At 43.6% G+C, this 18,831-nt stretch overlaps 1 protein-coding gene across 1 annotated transcript; it reads right to left on the bottom strand.

Annotated features, from left to right (window-relative positions):
* Positions 1 to 3,134: 3,134 nt before the first annotated feature.
* LOC125720707 (protein HIRA) lies at positions 3,135 to 18,815 on the bottom strand. Its single transcript, XM_048996473.1, has 26 exons — positions 18,661 to 18,815; positions 18,135 to 18,421; positions 17,191 to 17,253; positions 16,558 to 16,668; positions 16,324 to 16,414; positions 15,878 to 15,972; positions 15,178 to 15,273; positions 14,766 to 14,926; positions 12,656 to 12,823; positions 12,023 to 12,136; positions 11,605 to 11,675; positions 11,394 to 11,499; positions 10,737 to 10,943; positions 10,313 to 10,398; positions 9,881 to 10,057; positions 8,603 to 8,788; positions 8,033 to 8,240; positions 7,828 to 7,926; positions 7,419 to 7,567; positions 7,123 to 7,284; positions 5,689 to 5,747; positions 5,317 to 5,422; positions 5,098 to 5,220; positions 4,674 to 4,837; positions 4,490 to 4,578; positions 3,135 to 4,249 (listed from the first exon to the last, which is right to left on the bottom strand). Exons 2-26 carry the CDS (start codon positions 18,169 to 18,171, stop codon positions 4,133 to 4,135), a joined length of 3,045 nt encoding a protein of 1,014 aa, XP_048852430.1. The 5' UTR covers positions 18,172 to 18,421; positions 18,661 to 18,815; the 3' UTR covers positions 3,135 to 4,132.
* Between the last annotated feature and the right edge of the window lie 16 nt (positions 18,816 to 18,831).

Raw genomic sequence — 18,831 nt, 5'->3', positions numbered from 1 at the left:
AAACATAATACATACTAAAAATAATTTTTTTTCTGGATGATTGGATCCATCCATCCATCTTCTTATTCAGGACAAAGTTGCTGAGAAAACAATTTTTACATTTTTTAAAGAGTCTAATAGTAGGCATATTTCCTGCACTAACTATTATTACTGTGCATACTGTTATTAGTTTATTATTTAAATAAGCTCTGAACATCAGGTGGAGTATTCCTTTAACAGCAGGCAGAAACATCACCACTTGTCTTCCAGATTAAAGTCACCATAGTAACAGAGAAATTACCGGAGAGGATGGGAGTGCTGTGGAGCGGTCCAGAGGAAAGTCGCAGGTGTGTGAGCCTGGCTCTCCACAGAGCTGCCAGCATCCTGAGCCTGTGTGCACAGCATGCTCTAATGTGCTGCCTGTCACACCTAGAGCACCAGAGTATGATGGAGGCAACGTCTCTGGAGTACAAGCTTTCGTCTGCAGTGCAGACCTTTCCTCTGGGGTCTTATCGCAGTGTGCGGTCTTTGTTTGGTTGCCATATACAGAATGCATTCATACAGAACCAACACAGGCAAACAAACATCATTATTGCCACAGTGAGGAGACTTACCATGAACACTTCTACCTGGAGGTGAGATCACATTATTATTACTACAGGCACACCCAAATACATTTTGCACTTCTTTCATTTCAGTCTAGCAGTTCATTAATGTGTCATGCCCAAGGCTGTGGTTAGAGTGTTTTCACATCAATGACAATTCAATCCAGCAGCCCAGGTGTTACTCCTCAGGTGATCTTACATTTGTTTAAAATTAGACACCATTAAGTCAGCTTAAGGAAGGTTAGTGCAGACAATTTAGAGCACCATTCATTGCTTGCAGAAGGCTGGATGTAGTACACAAATGCCACAGTGCCCCTCCATGCCAGCTGTCTAGAATTAACTGGGAGCTGAATTCTCAGCAAGTAAACTCCATATTAACATACCAGTTGTGCCCAATATCTATCCATTGAAGAGGGATTTTTACAAAGCGCATCATGGAATAAATTTCTCCCTGAATCAGAGGCCCTTCATTTATATTCCTGCCTTATAAATCTACTTCAAAATAGCCCAGGTTTACGCAAATGGAGAATCAGCAAATGTCTCGGAAAAGGAATGCAGACTTCTAACAAACTGCAGCACCATATATTGGTGCAAACAGCTAAAATTGCCCAAACGATTGTATTTGTGTGTGTGTATGTGTTTGATAGCTCTTAATATGGTCATTATTTCTCTGATGTAAGTGTGCACTAACCTTGCTGAAGCTCCAGACAGTAAATGTGAAAAGGGTCCATATTACATGCCTTCCCTGGCTGATATGATGCCACCCTGCAGCCAGTAACACTTTGTTCTCCTGGCTGATGGGCATCGTTAACTTCAGAGTGGCTGCCGTCGGCCAGAAAATGCTAATTTCTAGCACTGATAGATAACACCTTGCAGGAGCACTTCTGCTAACCTTTCCTGTAGCTCTCTAGGAGAGCCATGCAACAATGATTAATGGAGCGAAAAAAAGCTGCTGGGCAAGGCAAGGAGGTGAAAAAAGGACATGCACTCAGCACAACACAGTGCATCGTGGGAGCTTCTCTGGGAACTCTGGTCCTGATGGTCTGGGACCACTCATCACATTCATTTATCTGTCATCATACAGATTTAATACACATAGTGCATTAACAAAACTATCACTTGATTTTTCAGTGGCATCACATTGCATACAAAGCTGGATGAATGGATGGATTGATGGGATTTGCTTTCCAGAGAAACATACAATCATCCAGAAAATTTTTTGGCATCATTTATGGCATGTTCTTCAATGTTTCTTAAACATTATATAAATGTTAAACACCTTCCGTAAATACACAGTGGCATGTATCTTAGTCTCACCATCAAACATAAACTGAATCCAAGCAGAAAAGGATCCAGGCACGGGACTCTGCTGCCTCCCACTGGTGCTGGCAGAATGCACTCGTAAAAAAACTGCATGTTGAGAAGATTCACTTAAAGTTGCAACCGAAAGCAAACTGGCCCATCCCATATACTAAAAAGATTTAAAATTATTATTTTTTTAAATTATGTATTTTGGGGAGGTCCTAAGGAGCACACACACTGCTGATAAAATAAGCATTCTGATACATGCTGAGGACAGATTTCCAACTGGAGGCTTTCTGGGAACATCTGAATATATGGAGAGGCGGAAATGGGCTACTTCTGGCAGATGAGTGCACGACTGCAGCCTTTGAGGACAGCTTCGTGTCCATTTTAAAAAGCACCACCACCACTGCTGTGAATCCATGGGGAGGTTAAAGCACAGGCTAAAGCTGACATCACAAAGAAAGCCCTGCGTCTGCAGCCATTCAGAGCTGTGCTTCATTTCCATATCAATGCAACAGTACTCACCTCCATCAACTGACCATGCAACCCAAAATATACATTCTATATACTCTTCATTCATTGGCCCTGCAGCCGGAGGAGGATATTCAGAGAAGACTCAGCACTTATGCTGTGCTGAATGACTAGGAAACAGGTCATTAGAATGTTTTAGCTTTAAGTATGATTACATCCAAAGTAGGAAAGCGCTGGTGACTGAGGTTAGCTCAGACTAACACAGATTACACGCATAAACTTATAAAGCATAAAACTAATTAACAATGACAAATATGAGATTTTGTAAACATGTACATTCACAAGAAATGCATACTTTCTGTCCTAAATCTGCTCTGTTGGGATTTTGTTTTCCCTTATTGTTAAATACAGATCGTACTATTGTCTTACGACTCGTAATATGACATGGACTACTTAAACTGGCCCTGGTGATCCTCTTCTTCTTTGTTCCTGGGAGTTATTAATAGAAGAGCCAGCACAATAGCTCCTGCTGCGCTGACATAATGCACAGGCACGCGGGCTGCCTTCATTACGCACGGCGTGTCCTTGCTGCTCTCTGCGTCACCTCAGAACAACAGAGGCCTCAGAGGAGCCGGGAGGGAAAGGCAAGCTGTGGAGGAGACAGAGGTCTGCCAGAGACCAGCGCCCTGATCCGAGGATGCATACAGCCACATCTCCCATCGATTACTATAAGTGCTTCTTAAAAAGGTTTAAAAAAAAGGCAAGAGGTCTCAATCAAAACTATACCGACATTTTTATAGCTACATGGTAATTTTAGCAAAACACAGGTCCTTGGCACATTTGGATTCCCTGTTCTGTAAATGAACAACTTTATACAGGAATTTCTGCAAACTGGTTGAAAGCACAGGAGTTGACATTTTTACATTTCATAGAGCTGGACTCAGAAAAATAAAACCAATAAAAAAAAATAGTTTAAAAAGTTGTCTCAGAATCAGTAACATACTGAGGCTTCGCTCAATCATTTATTTGATTCTCCTCACTGTATTTTTATAGAAAATTGAGAAGAAAAAGCCTAGTACAAACATTTAAAAATGACTAACAGAAAGAGGCTGTACAAATTGACAGGAGGACATCCGTAAACGTACGGGCCGCTCCGAAAGTCCCCATCGTCCGCAGCGGCCCAGACTCATGTGCTGGCTTTTCTCGTATCTTCTGCATTGGAGATGTTCTTTTTTTATGTAAGGCGACCGTGTCAATGTCCCTGGCAGCCGGGCGGAGGTGGCGATAACCTGCTCTCTCAGGACCCCCACCCCCAAAGTCCGACAAAAATACAGGGAAAAAAAAAAAAAAAACGTGCGGCACGGACATTCCTGCCAGGACTCCTTGCAGCCATGAAACTTGTGCTTCGTCTGCCACACAGTGATCAGTCTTTGTTAGCTTCCAGCTCATTGTGAAGGCGCCTGATGCCAGCGACCCTATCACTCATTTCATGATCCACCATCATAATTAATATCGATTTAACCAATGTCATCTGAACTTATACATATTTATTTACTATTATTACCACCACCAGACGCCAGGCCTCAGACAAACTACGACTGTGACACAGGAGCAACTGTAGGGGTGCCAGTTAGCCCCATGACACACCCCCCCCCCCACTGGTGTCCCTGGAGGCTGGGGCATCAGAGCAGGGATTTTAAGGGGGAAATTGCATCCAAGTGACTTTCAGGGCAGTGCTGGGAGGAAGTGAAGGGGCCAGAGGTGGGTAAGTGCTATTTATTGCGAAGAAGCTCCAGTTGGTCCTGGAACTCGGTGAAGACACGCTGGAAACGCAGGTTCTGCCCGATGACAGGGAGCACTTCTTTTAGGAGGTCCCTCTTCCTCAGGCCCTGCACAGGGGTCACAGGGTCAAAGGTCACAGCAGTATCACACACTTATGTTGAGCCTGGTAAGTAAAACAAGGAATTCCAGCTAACTGAGCCACCTTGCATTACTGGCTGAGAAGGCAACTCCAACAGGAAATGACATTATGGACATCACATGATTTAGACACAGCTGACAGATGAAAAGCAGGGACCTAAATTAATGAATGGAAACAAAACTGCCAAATGCTACATGATGGCGCTCACCAGAATTGTGGCTTCCCAGATGCTTCCGGCAGACTTGTGCACTGGTCCCAGTAAGTCTCTGCAAAGCTCTCGAAGCCGATGCTCAGAGCCTGAGGGATAAACATCATTGAATGGACGGCTGCATTTGCACACTTTCTAGATACTTTCTGAAGAGCAGGGATGGATGCATGGGCCCCTCACACACCTTCATTGACCAAGAAGCGTGCATAGGTGAGCAGCCAGTGGCGGTACTCCTGGCTTGACTTGAGGATGAGGGCTGACGCCAGCTGGTTCTCCAAGTAGGCCAGGGTGACTCCCTGCTGCAGGTGGTGAGGTGTGGATGCCAGCCTGGACGCCAAGCGACCCGCGCTGCGATGAAATAGGCCAGTGAATGACAAAGCCAGACAGGAAGCCAAGCAGGCATGTCAAGAGCAACAGCATTTAAGAGAACATCGGACAGGTCTGAGGACAGCTCTTAAGATCTGCAGGCTGTGATTTGAATCAGCAGGAAAACAGATTGCAGCCTCTTATCAAGTACTTTCAAAAAATGAGACCCACAGATCATAAATAAAATGTCTGCTATGAATAAAGAAGTCTAGTAAGAAAAAAAGAAAGGCTACCAATCGTACTTCAAAGCCCGGCCCTGCATGATAGCCAGAGGCCCAGAAGACAGCAATGCATCCTGGGAGGGCAGGAAGTGCCTGAAGTCAGCGCACTGCACTAGAGGGTCCTGCTTGTCTGCAATAAGGTTCCTGAGGAAGGCAGAATACAGCAGTTATACTTATTGTACAGAGTAAATGCCAGCAACATTCTGTCTGCTGCTTCCCACACCTACGAGCAGCCCTCACCACGTCTCCAGGGAGGAGCTGAAGCAGTAGGACTTCCCGTTAGAGAGGCAGATGACAGGTACACCCTGCTGGGTGAGTAGGGACTGAGAGACCGTCGCGTCGCCACCTGGAGGAGGGTGCAAGATCATGCAGTCACAATGCATCGGAGTCCAAGTCGACCTGCTGCGCTTTCAGCATCACAGCTGTCAGTTTCCTGTACATTTCCCACAATCCTCTCCTAGTGCAACCCAGCATCACAGGGCCCCTAATGTGTTTTGAGTTCTGAATAAAGACAGATTTAATAAAAAGGAAAAACCACAAGTTTCCCTGTTCAGGGCCAAGGTTTTTATTGCCATGATAAAAAAAAAGAAAGAAAGAAGATTAAAACCTTACCGGATAAGATGGTCAGCAGAGATACATTTCTCACAACAACTGTTTGTTTCTTAACGTCCCTAAAACAAGCAGGCATTTTGTTAGAGAATCCTTAAAATAATAATGAAAACTATGAGAAAAAGCAGGTATTTTACAAATCACAGGGTTAAGGTTTGTAATACTGAACCCGACATCTGTAAGAGTTTAGTGAAAATGTAGAAGTGTAGGTGGGAAGTCGGCAACAAATTTAAGAAAAAAAAATTAAATTAAAATAATTTAAAAAACTGTGTGAAGCAATGTTGTAGTACTCGAGTCTGGACTTGGTCTCAAGACTACTTCTTCACTTACTACGTCTTGTCTTGGAATTGGAAGTATTTATACTCAGTCTTGAAATTCAGACTCGTAATTTTAAAGTGAGACGCAAGATTTTTTCACCAGTGATAAACTATTTCTCCTTCTCCTAACAATATATGTTAATTAAAATAAAAATCATCTATTATTCACATACGTTATTTTTTTTGGAAACAGAGTACCAGAGGGCAACACTACTTTGGAAATCCCTCCAGAACAAACAAGATGACAGTTTCTATTTATTTGCTCTATGTTAATCACAAATGAATTGTCTTACATGCAAGCACACTCTGCTATACAGAAAGCTCTAAATTCAGTCCAGTGACTATTGTTAGAATCTGAATAAGCATGATCACCTTTTGTTTCATGTGGTTAGTTCTCCACAGAAGCTCTTGTGAAAGTTACACAGGTATAACTATTCTTATGCTGATTTTTCAAGTTCTATGATTGATTTGACATAATATTACATGGTCACTTTAACTTGTTCCATAATGAATAATAAAATGTTGCGTCCCTATTTGAAGTGATGCATTTTTCCCGTATTTTTGGACCAAGCAATTTTATTGTCAGATATGTCTTGAAACAATTTCAATTTTTTCAGTCTCGACCCTCTCAAAGTCTTGATCTTTAATGGTACTTGATATAGGTGATCTCATCTCCATCACTAGCGTGGATTTTATGTGCCTTTCTTTGAGTTATTACTTTGAGCTGGTTCTGGTTTTCACTCAATCACAGCCTCTGGACACAACCTTGACTCTTACTGTATGTATCATTCAAAAGCACATATATGTGGTTTTGTATGTAAAATTGTCTGGACTAGATGAGTGTTGGGATGGAATCAGATCAAAGGGGGTATTAGTTTATGAATGACAATAGCCTAGATGGGTGTGGTTCTATAAATGGCTTGGCACCAGGTGGGTGTGGTTCTATACATGTCTTAGCAAATCCTCTTAGATATCCTCCTTAGCTAAACTGTTATTGGATGACCATTACTAGCTTAAGTTAACCCAGCTGTGAAATTATGCTTTATGGAATACCCACTCAGATGGGCAAGGTTTTGTGTTTGCAAACCGGAGGGACAAATGATAGCAATAAAGGACTCACCAGACAGAGAGCATCGCACAGGCTGTCAGGGCCATGACAAAGGAGCCGGAACAGTGGAGGGCAGACAAGGGCGCGGGTAACAGGATGGCAGGTAACAGCCGCCGCCCACAGGATGAGAACACGGACAGCATGCGGTCCTCACAGGCCACGGCGATGACATCGCTGGGGACACAGAGAAGCCCGTTAACAGAAAAGGAACCATGACTCCACATTCAGGGCCTGGCAGGGTCCCAATCATGGAAGGCCATCTCTAAGGGGGGTGGGGAGGGGAGCTATATGACAAGAGAACCACTTGCCTGCTGCCGGCCGCAGCAAGGATGCGGCTGCTCAGGAGCGTGTCCCACTCGCGACCCTGCCGTGCGCACCGAAGCTGACTGAACCGCACCCCAGCTGCTGAGGACACCTCATTCTCCACCTCTATGTGGACTGATGGCTCCACGCTCACCTGAGAGGACAGCAGGAACAGTTAGCATGCCAGTGCTAGAAAGTACACTGCAGTCTCAGAGAGATACTGAAGGCTCATCTAAGTTAAACTGCAGCACAAAATGCTCAGCAGTGTTTTAGCATCACATGATGCAGAACTATGAACTGTATGCAAACTCTCTGTAGGTGAGTTGGATGGAGGGAGTTTTACAGACACATCCTAAGTGGAACCTTAAAATACACCCTCTTTGTTACAAGGCCACCATGAAAGGGCAAAATGACCTGGATGGAGAAGGTCTTCTGTGGAGAAGGAGTGGGCAGCTTGAGCACCACTGTGGGGGCCGTGATGCGAGAGGGCTCCCTCTCTGCTGAGGGTGCCACCTAAGTGATCAAAGGTCAAAGAGAAGCTCCATCAAACGACCAGCCTTGTCAGCAGCCAAACACAAGGTCTCCTTGATGCTTTGTAAGCACGTGACCTGGCAGATACCTGCAGATTGGCCTGAGACATCAGAGGCATGGCTTTGGAGTCCTTCCGGGGTCGGCCCTTCTTCCTCTTCTCCACCACCTCCACGCTCTCCATCTCCCCTTTCCTCTTGGTGAAGGACAGTGACTTGACAGCTACCATTTTGTCCTCGCTGTCACTGCTCGTGTCCTCCTTGGGCTTGGGCTCCTTCACAGCACCCCCATCCTTCATTCTGTGAACAGTGCAGCCCATGAAGAACGATTCACTTTGCACACAGTCTATACGCCTCATGCTTTCCTGACCTGGGCCAGGTATCACAGCATGCTAATGAGCTGAGTGAGTATAGCCAGAGCTACTGAGCCCTCTGTAGCGAGGACAACCACCCCAGTCCTTAAAGCCAGCCGCTCTTAGCTTAACTAATCTCTCCAAAAAGGCAAAAAGTGGGGCAGTTGAGGACATTTGCTGTATCTGAACCCAGGTCAGTCAGACTTCCATAACTATTGCCGAATAGCTCTGCTCTACGAAACTCCTTTTGTTACCTATTAAAAGTACCTCTCCTTCCAACCATACCATCCTCCTGCATCTCCCCCATACCTGTCCAGAGGGCTGAGGCCAACGGATGAGGAGATGGTGACCCCTGGTGTGGCCTTTGACCTCTCAGTGAACCGCGAGTCCAACGCCTTCATTGGCTCCATCTTAGTGGCAGAGGTGAGCAGGAGGTTGGTTTTCATGGATGTGGAGTTCAAGGCAGGGGCAGAAGTGGTGCCCAAGGGGTTAACACTGCACAAAGAGAGGGCAAACCATGGCTACCGGAAACAAGAACATGCCCCGTTCACACACAAACACACCTCTATTGCTAAGTGTATAACACTATTGTTGATGGTCATTCCTTAATGGGCAGTCTCACCCTATAACCTAACCAGGGCAAGAGAAGGTTCTCATAAATATAGCCCCTTGAACGTTCAGTCAAACCTTGGATTGCGAGTAACTTGGTTTGCGAGCGTTTTGCAAGATGAGCAACAATTTGGTTCCTCTCTCTGCAGAATTGTGGGTAATCGTTTCCCATGCTCAGCCTCAGTTGGCGTGCGTCACTCGTATATCAAAATTTAGTAGAAAAGCACCATCCGAATAAGGGTGTAGCAGTGAGTGGTGAATCTGTTTAACGACAATGCAATGTCCACCTTTCTGCAAAATTGAAAAGGAGGCAAAAGCAGCTGTCATTGGATAGGCTCCTTGTTAAAGTCGCACAAAAATAAAAAGATTCCAGTGAGCCAACGGATAGCAGTGATTCCATTAGTTATAGCGAAAGTCGTCCCCTCCTTTTCTCCTCTCTCATCTCCCTCACACCATCAATGGTAAAGTGCAGGTTAATTTGTTTTATGTATTTTTACTTTATATTTCGTATTAATCATTTTGATATGAACATTTTTGGGTTGTGGAACAAATCATCTGAGTTTTCATTATTTCTAATGGGAAAATTTGCTTTGATATACGAGTGCTTTGGATTACAAGCACGTTAACGGAACGAATTATGATCGCAATCCGAGGTTTTACTGTATATTCTTTGTATGCAATATGGACCTTTTCGGTTTCATCTACAAGCGTGACAGTTATGTAAAAAAAATAAAAAAATCTGCAGGAAATGCTAATGAATGCTAATAAGGAAACGGAAAAGTAAATGCTGCAGGACAAATGAAGACCTTCAAATATTAATAAAGACATCACACATGCAGTCTTAATAATCTGTGAAAAAAATGGAAGTCTTTGCACTGCATGTCTCAACATGCCTTCATCCACTGCTTAAGACCTAACCAAATGAAGAAAGCCAAGAGCACATTTGATGTGTTAACAGCAGAGTCAGGAGCTGCTGACCATTCTTTGGTGTCATCTATGGGCTTGCTGGGCAGCACAGCCTGGGTCTCTGGTGGGGGCCGCAAGCCCAGGGAGTTGGCAGTGTTGGAGTCAGAGGACACCTGGGGGGTCAGCTGGGAGGACATGGATGAGCCCGGGAGGATGGGGACGCTATTGAAAAGCGCTGGAGAGAAATCCCTGGGGGGGGGACAGACATAAGTTAAAAAGATTTTTAAAAGGTTTGTTACTTTCTACAGACCTTTAAATACTCAAATCACAATCCTACACAGGTATGAACAAACATAAAACAGAATAATAGCACAGTACAGCAGTCCCAAATCCAGGACTGTAATGCTAGTTTTAGTAAAAACATTTTATTTTAAATACGTTGTCACACATTATCTCTACACATTGCCATATCCAACTGGAGCCCTACAGGCATCACCACCTTACCCAGTGTCCAGCTGGGCAATACACAGGGGTGTGATTCGCCTCCGCCCATCAGCCGTCCTTGTCTCCACCTGCTTTTTCAGCAGATTCTGCAGACCCAACACACGTCACACATCCACCACTACATCGAGGATTAAAACATAGCAACATGCTAACCAGATGACAGGTAATCTAATCAGGCATTGCAGCATATTTGGAAGAATATTCCATAATTACATACTGAAGCATCTTGAGTGCATTTCCCAAATCAGGCTTTTATTCTTACAGTAGTAAGATATTTCACAATATGGGAGTGAAGTACTTCCCTGACTGTCTGAGAGCCATGACCTGAGAAAACACCAAGTTCAGCACTCTTTTTGTTCATTCATCAACTCTGCCTGCAAGCCAGCCAAAGATCAGTTTATGGCACAGTCACTGCTGGCTGCACCTTGCGGATGTCCTCCAGCGACTCCCCGTTGACCACACTGTTGAGTTTAGGTGCCTGGGCCTCCTGGCCTACAGCATTGCGGGGCTCTGCTGCCTCCTTCGCCTGTTGGTATTTGAGCATTTCCGGGTTCTCGATGATAGTGGTGGAGAGCTGGGCTTGTGTGGTGATGGCCAGACTCTTCCCATAGATGTTCTGGTGGATTGAATTCTGGAGACATGCAAAACTTAAATACCTTGCAACAGGAAAGAAACACTGTGGTTTCCAGAAAAACATTATAAATACCACTCTACCCACACAAAGGCAGTCAGTTCAGGGACCCTTGAACCTGGTACTTAACTATAACTGCTAGAATATTCATCTGTATAAACACATTTGTACATTACTTTCCCAAATGTATACAACTTTAGTTTTTCTGTATGTATTTATATGTATTGCAGTTAAGGACTTGTATATGTAACAACTGTACAGCTAGGGATCAGCTTTAGCAGGAATTTTTTACAATAGATAAAGAATAACGCTGTAAACCCACGTTGCTCTCCAAGGACAAGTACATATTTAACAGTGCTATCTACAACCAAGCAACTACCACGATTTGTCTAATCATGGTCAAAATACGATTTTTTAAGGATTCCAAAGCAAAATGACAGATTCCCCTACCTTTTCTTCTTCATTGAGGGGATCCCCAAGTTCATCCTGAGAAAAATCAAGAAAAGCCACAGTCCCATCCATGGAGCAGACGAGAATCCCGAGTCCATTTAGCGTCCTGTAAATGCCAAAGAGGAAACATTACCACAGAACTTGCACGTATTCCTAGGACAAAAGCAGAAAACGGCAGACCCATCCCAATTGAAGCAGTATTGGGAATTACCATGTGATATCCATGATGGATTTGTCGAACAAGTCATGGATCACCACAAGAGGGCGCTTCAGAGATGTCAGCTAAAAATAAACAAGTCACATTAACAGTCAAGCACTGTTCAAACCTGGGAGCCTGTATTCACACAGTGATGGCAGCTGCCTTTCGTCGCAAAGCTGATGCAAAAAAGGCCAAATAAATTGCTAAACGTCAGCTAAAAAAAAAAAAAAAAACATTTTAACATCACAGTGCTGTCTGAAGGACAATGAGAGCCATCACGATGTAAATTACCCCAATTAATTTGAGATATTGACACTTCGGTATTCCTCACTGAACTGTATACTACTTTAAGCAAATGTAGGCTTCCTTCTGAAGCCTCCAAGCGATTCAGGGAGGATTGCGGGGCTGCACCTGGCGGCGTCTCACTTACCCACACAGACACGGAACGGTCCTTACTGCCCACAGCACAGCAGCAGTATGGGCAGCTGGGCTTGGAGGAGCTGCCGTTTTTCTGCATCTTCTTAAAGATTTTTGGGTTAAACTTCTGAAGGGGGCACAGAGGCAGAAAAAAAAGAATGTCACAAGCTCAAAGGGCTGGGAACGTATGAGAGAGGACAGCAGCAAGAACGTGTGGGATCCGGCACCTGCTTTTGCAAAAAGAAAAAAGGTTGCTGCTCCCAGGGGGGGCAAATTTATCATTAGCATGAACATCCTCCCACATTCAGAATATCCAACTGTATAAACAAGTATAAAATTACAGCTGTCTAGATAAAACGTTTGATATGCATTATAAACAGGTCTGCTAACAGTACTACAATTACCAATAAAAAGAAACTGGGTCTAAGACAGTGAGGGCTTGGTTTCCATGTTTTTAATATTGTCATATGATCATGATTTTGGTGATGAATGTCTTTTTCAAACAAGCAGCCCATGTGCGTAGATCCCCACAGAAACTAAATTCTGAGGAAGTTATGGCAGTAAAGCGGACGGATGCCTGAGTAATGCGCTTGGGCTTTGGGTCGCCGTCCTGTTTAATGAACAGCTGAGGCCTGGCTGCACTTACCACCACTGTCACAGCCTTCCTGTGGCCCACGAAGTCCATGTTGGTCTTCCAGCCATCTCTCTCGATGATCTGGGCCGTCGGACCAGAGTTATTCATGGCGTGGGCAGACACCAGATACTGTCCATCCGGAGACCAGCTGAGACGCAGCACGTGAGTGGTGCCTCCGCACTGAGATGTGTGTACAAGCGCACGCACACACAAATTCAGCTTCAACTGCAGGCTAGTGTGCTGTCCCTAACATACCCTTACATTCATGTCAGATATGCAAATACTCGCTTAAGTGGTATAGAATACAGACTGAAATACTATTGCCTCGTTTCCACCAAGATGGAGCTGGTGCTGGTGCTAGTAATAGGCAGGTTCTGACTTGAGAACCAGCCTGCATTTCCACCAGTTTCAATAAAGAGTGGAACAGAAATGTTACGTAGGTGGAAGTGAAAGTAAAGCAGAGGTTAATCCCTATTTAGTTTTTGGATTCATTTTGCAGAACCAAAAAAAAAAAAGTTATCCTTAAAGGTTCCCCGTCTCTGAGTGAGTTTATTCTTTCTCTGTATTTCACTGCTGTCCTTTCAAGGATTGAGCAATAAGTCTCTGCTAAAAACCTTGCAGTTCGCCTCATTATCTTTTTGCCATTCGAACGCAACAATACTTCATTTATTCATCCTGTAACATATTTCTAATTTAATAAACATATTTATACTTTATTAAATCTGGACAGCATATCAATCTTTCGTGTTTCATAGAATAACAAACACAATGTAATGTTGCATCATTTATGTGAATTATAAGTGTTTTAGTGCAAATTAATATTTTAAGTAAAATACCTTATTTTAAGTAAATACAGTCCATACTAGTTTAAGCTATTTTATGGCGTTTTGTCTCAGCAAAGGCTCTCCCATTTGTGTGCGTTAGTTTATTCTCGCTTGCTGTTTTACTGCTGTTCTTTTAACAATCATGCAGTAATGCTAAAAACTGCTTAAAAAACGGAATTTTTTTGCTAAATCTGGCCAGATCGATCGATCGTTATCAGTATAAAAAAACTATGTGACCTTATTCCGCTAATGAGCTGGCAAGGTGCTTCACTGCCAGCACCGCCGTTATTACACTAACTATTGGCTATGGATTGAATTTTCCAGGTACAAGTAATGTTTGGATGCTGTGGCCTGTCCCACCTTCGCTGATGTTATGGGGCCACATTCTGACCCCAGCTTTTCAGTGGTGCCATGCTGGAGCCATTTTTTCTGGCCCAGGGACTTTTTTGGTGAAAACACATGGAACCAGTGCCGGACTGGGGAAAAGTCCGGCACCAGCATTGGCACCGCATTGGTGGAAACCACGCTTATGTGTCCTGAAGAAACCCAAGTTAAATAAATTAGAGGATCTTTAATTTTCCATAAGATACTTCTACACTTTTGTTTTATAGTGTAAATGCTAATGATGACAGAAGCGTATACCAGTATGTACGATGAACCCTCTCCCCAGAGTGCCCACACACACAGGACCAAAGAGCAGAGCTACTAGGAATCGGCAGCGATCACCAATCCAAGCCCCAGACAAACCGTCACTCCAGATGGCTTTATGTCCATCTCTAATTACTCCCGTTTAATTAGAGACCACTACTGATTGCTGGAATATTGTATCGATGCAATATAGTCAGATGTAGCAGTAGGACTGAATCACACATTAACTTGTGGGGTTTTATAATACTTCGCCACATTAACTTATCGCTTTCTGCATTCCTGCACAAGAAAGTAATTAAGACTTGAATATAAACTTATTGGAAACACAGAGGCTCAGTCCCATGAGGCTGAGGATTCGATTCCAGCTGCCTGCATGTGGCGTTTTCTCCCATGTTTGCGTAGGGTACCTCAGTGGACTTAAGTTTGTTCCCACAGTACACAATCAAATGAACTGTCTAAACTACCCAAAGTGCATGACTGTGGACTGGAATCCCATCCAGAATGCCCCATGTTTCTGGGAATAAACTCCAGGCTCCCCAAGACAGTGTACTTAATAAATGGTTATGGAAAAAGAATAAATGGATGGATTTGAAATTAACTGCCCTGTCATGTTGATATGTGCCACGCCCAGGCTGCATTAGTGACATCACCTCATTGAAGGGTTTGGTAATGTTGGTCTCCAGTTGCCAGTCCATCGTCCTCCACACCTTCAGGCTGTGGTCATCAGCCTGTGAGGCAATATACTTCCCCACGGGGTCCCAGGTTAGGCCCTTCACCAAACCTGTGTGACCCTTTAATGTGGTGACAATCTCTAAAGAGAGGGCAAGGAACAAGGTGAGATGAGAAAAGCACGAGTTACCGGAGATTCTCAGAAGATGGACTAGAAGGGCACCATCACATACACGTTACCTGGGTTAACATGAGCAGTTTAAGAACACCATGCTCAAAAGCTACCCTATAAGTTATGCAGATGCTCCCTATTTCAAAACTAGTTCCCTGTTATCTGAGCCCTCTGGCTTCTCTTCTCATGAGTGCTTGGTCTATTCTGCACTCTCAGCCCACCTGAAAACTTGCGTGCGTTCCAGATGACGATAGTGTTGTCGACACTGCAAGACGCCAGCCACACGTCATGTGGTGACCACGCTACATCCATCACATCTGAAATCATATGCAAATTATTAATACCATTGCCAAACACTTTCAGAAGATAGAAGGCTTTCAAAACACTTTTCTCCTGAAGGCTGCTGGATGGGCACTTTCATGTTGTTGAATAAACAGCATCAGTCCAGTAGTCAGGCAAGAATGGAATAGAATACGATACATTATTCATTCCCTTTGGATAATTGGGTAGTTTTCATATATCCCATCACGCTCTCCAAGAGACACACAAGCACAGGTACAGATTACAGCAACTTTTCGGGTCAAAGCACAGGTCAGCCAACATCCAGCTGGCCACAAGATTTGAACCAGCAGCCTTCTGATCAAGTTCTAACCCAAATCTAAGACAGAGGTAAATTTAAAGAACACTAACACATGTATACCGTATCAAAAAAAGGCAAGTGTTTTAAGCTTCAGAACAGCAAATAAAAAAATTAAATGCATACTGCCACAAATATTTACAAATGACGATGTGGAAGAGAGAAGGATGAGAGGTTACAGTGCATGTATTTTGTATAAGGTTTCTGTCTGATGTTAATGTGGATTCATCAGGAGCAGTAGGGGTAGTGAGGAGTAGATGGGCCACAGACTCTCCATCGCTTACCCCCCGTGTGGTTTCTAAGGATGGTCACACATCGCCACTGCTCCACATTGGCCAGCTTACTGCTAGAGCCAAAGACAGTGCTTGGGCCGATGTATCTAAAAAGTATAAACACAGACTTAGAGCTCAGAAAATGATCACTTATAAAGGCTGATGCTGCTAATATGCAGCCATCTCCCAAAGATTTCAAAAGCAGTCAGTCATATCAGGAGCCAGTCACAGACAAGCACATTACCATTTATCACAAATGTCAGAAAAGACATTTTACGTTTGTTACAAGTATTTAAAAAACACACACATTTTTCCCCAGATTCATTTTAAAATCCCACAAACAGACATATTTCACTGTCGCTTAACATACAACATTCATACTACACCTTCACTGCATTGAAAAAAAGCATAAAGTTACATTCATGCAACTAGCCAAGACAACGTTATGAGGAACTCACGCAGCTCGCTTCCACACCATCACCAGCTTATCATCGCCACCGGAAGCCAGGTAGACACCATTGTTTGACCAGCGGACACAGTTCACACAAGCTGAAGTTAAAACGGAAACAAAACTGATATTATCAAAGGCTTTGTCTCCTTCACAAAATGCTTCTGACAAGACTGTTCCAATAAACCTGAGTAATATAAAAAAATTTTAAAAAGACTGAGAAGAAAGGGAGGCATCGCCACACCTAAGTGATTGTCCATCTGGCACAGCATCTTTGGAATTTTCTCATTCTTCTCGTCCTCTTCTCGGAGGACAGGAGCCATGTTCCATATGACAACCTTCCCAGAGTCTTCTCCTGCCAGAACCAAACACAGGTTGTAACACTAACACTGCCCTGCTCGAGTGGCTCCAAGGTCAGAGTTCTGTCTCTCAGCATTTGGCTGAAATGTTATCAGGGTCCATGTAATATTGCTTAAAAAATAAGTCTGTTATAAAATCTGTCCTCAACAGTCCCCAAGGTTAGCAAAGAGCAGGAAAGAACTGAAAACACTTCTCAAATTAACATCTTTGCTGGCCGACAGCAATCTGACACACTGCAGGTCCTTTGGTCCCCGAGGAGAGCCATCACAGACAGGAAGAAGAGCCGAAGAAACAGGAAATTGGTAGGCTGCACTCCATTATGAATGCTTTACCCAAAAACTCAGATTTGTTCTAACAGATTTCGTCTACAGTATACAACTAAGCAGCAAACTACTATCCTGAGTGGCATTAAACAACCTGTATTTAAAGATCGCAGTTTAACATTATATATTAATATGGGGTCCACCGTTATTCTGAAGATTAAGCCTATTTAAGACAAATTTCAGACGAAATTTACCTTGCCCGCCTGTAGCAAACTTTGTTCCCTCTGGATGGATGTCAACAGAAAATATTGGTTTTCCTGAAAAGAGAGAAATATCAATGTGCCATTTCAGAAGATAGTTCACAAGTAGGTGTTCAGATACATGGGGAAAGACAATATTTTAAACAGGACATTTCTCTGGCTGCCATCGCAAGTTTTCGCAGGTGGTTCTTAGGCATAAAATGTCTACCAACACACGTAAAACCTAAATAAAATGTATATTGCGGTAAAATACTCATACTCCCTATTCAGATAAATGTCAGCGTAATATTTTTTTATTTTATATATTTAAGCATTACAGAGAGCCCTGTGTATAACCGCACTATTCCGCCACGAACAGTTCCCAAGTTAGTTTTGTTCACTTCGGTAACTACGATCATTCATTTTTCAGTAATGTGAATTTATTTTAATTTAAATACAAAACACCAGCTTTCATTGTGGTTTATTAATCTCTCACGAAGCTTTCAAATCACTTAAATACTGACTTATCCAACTATTTTTAGCGTGCATTCCCTATTTAAGTTGCTTATTGTGCACGCACACGATTCTCACTGCTCGACTAAATGAGAAAAATAAGCTGTAGCTCTTAGCTAGCTAGCTAATTCAGCTCCTGATTGCAACTTCAAAATGGATAACTGGGACGGACAGGCGAGGCGGTCCAGGCACAAACATATGCGGGACTACAAACGCATCACTGAAAAAGCACTTTGCACTAAAACATTTGTAAAAATAGAAAACAGCATCCAGTCGTTTGGAGGAATTAGTAAACTTGCAGGTGCTTCAGGTAGGAGGAGGAGGCGGAGGAGAGGGTGCATTCCGGCGAAGTAGCCGGGAGCCTACAGTAGCCCCGGCTAGCTGATAAAAGCGAAAAGCGCAACTTGAGGATTCCGGCAGTACGGCTAGGCGACAGCTCCGCTCACCATTGTGATTGACCCAAGTTGGTTTCAACAGCTTCATTTCAAGCGCGTAGCCCTGAAAATAAAAAAAAACACCAGCGTCGGGGCTGAAGCAGTCTCCCCCTGCTCTTTTTCTCCGTCGGTCCCCGTGCACAGCTCGCTATCTCTGCAACCTTCGAGCGAAATCCCGTCTGTTACTCCGGGCTTTAGTAAAACTCCATTTCTCTCTCCCTCTTTCGCATCCCTCAAGCTCCTGGCAGCAGCTGCAGCAGCAGCAACACAGGAAGTATCCGACCTTTCCCTCGGTTCCCCTGGAAACACATGCCCGGGTAGAGGTCAGGTCCGTGTCCCCCTTGCCCTGCCCTCGCTGGAATAAGAAAGTTTACATTATCCAGATTTCATATGGTACAGAATGTACAAAATATCTTACATATGCGTACGCAATACGCAAACGTATACATAATCCTCGTGCACCTGCTTTGTGTATCTAGTAATGTTGGGTTTTCCTTTCACATTTAACATAGTAGAGCACAACGTTTGTTGCACTTACCACTAAATGATCGATGTCTAACTGTACTGTTTTAATAATAGCTTTACTGCAGATTCTAAATACATTTTTGTTTGGTGTGAATAGTAATTACTGCTACCAATTCTCTGTCTATAAGTTCTTATCCTTCTACGTTACCATCACTCTTGAATGAACAAACGGGCCTAGCAGGTT

Source organism: Brienomyrus brachyistius, chromosome 2, assembly GCF_023856365.1.
Source record: "Brienomyrus brachyistius isolate T26 chromosome 2, BBRACH_0.4, whole genome shotgun sequence".
In the NCBI taxonomy this organism is placed as follows: Eukaryota; Metazoa; Chordata; class Actinopteri; order Osteoglossiformes; family Mormyridae; genus Brienomyrus; species Brienomyrus brachyistius.
This window is presented reverse-complemented; position numbering and strand designations above follow the sequence as displayed.

What these genes read in the sequence shown, in the direction of transcription:
- LOC125720707 (XM_048996473.1), bottom strand. Translation starts at nt 18,171, where the DNA reads ATGAAGCTGTTGAAACCAACTTGGGTCAATCACAATG. An exon ending in ACGCTTCTTGGTCAATGAAG is followed by an intron (nt 4,579 to 4,673) that starts GTGTGTGAGGGG and finishes TTTATCCCTCAG; the next exon opens with GCTCTGAGCATCGGCTTCGA. An exon ending in TCTGGGAAGCCACAATTCTG is followed by an intron (nt 4,250 to 4,489) that starts GTGAGCGCCATC and finishes ACCCCTGTGCAG; the next exon opens with GGCCTGAGGAAGAGGGACCT.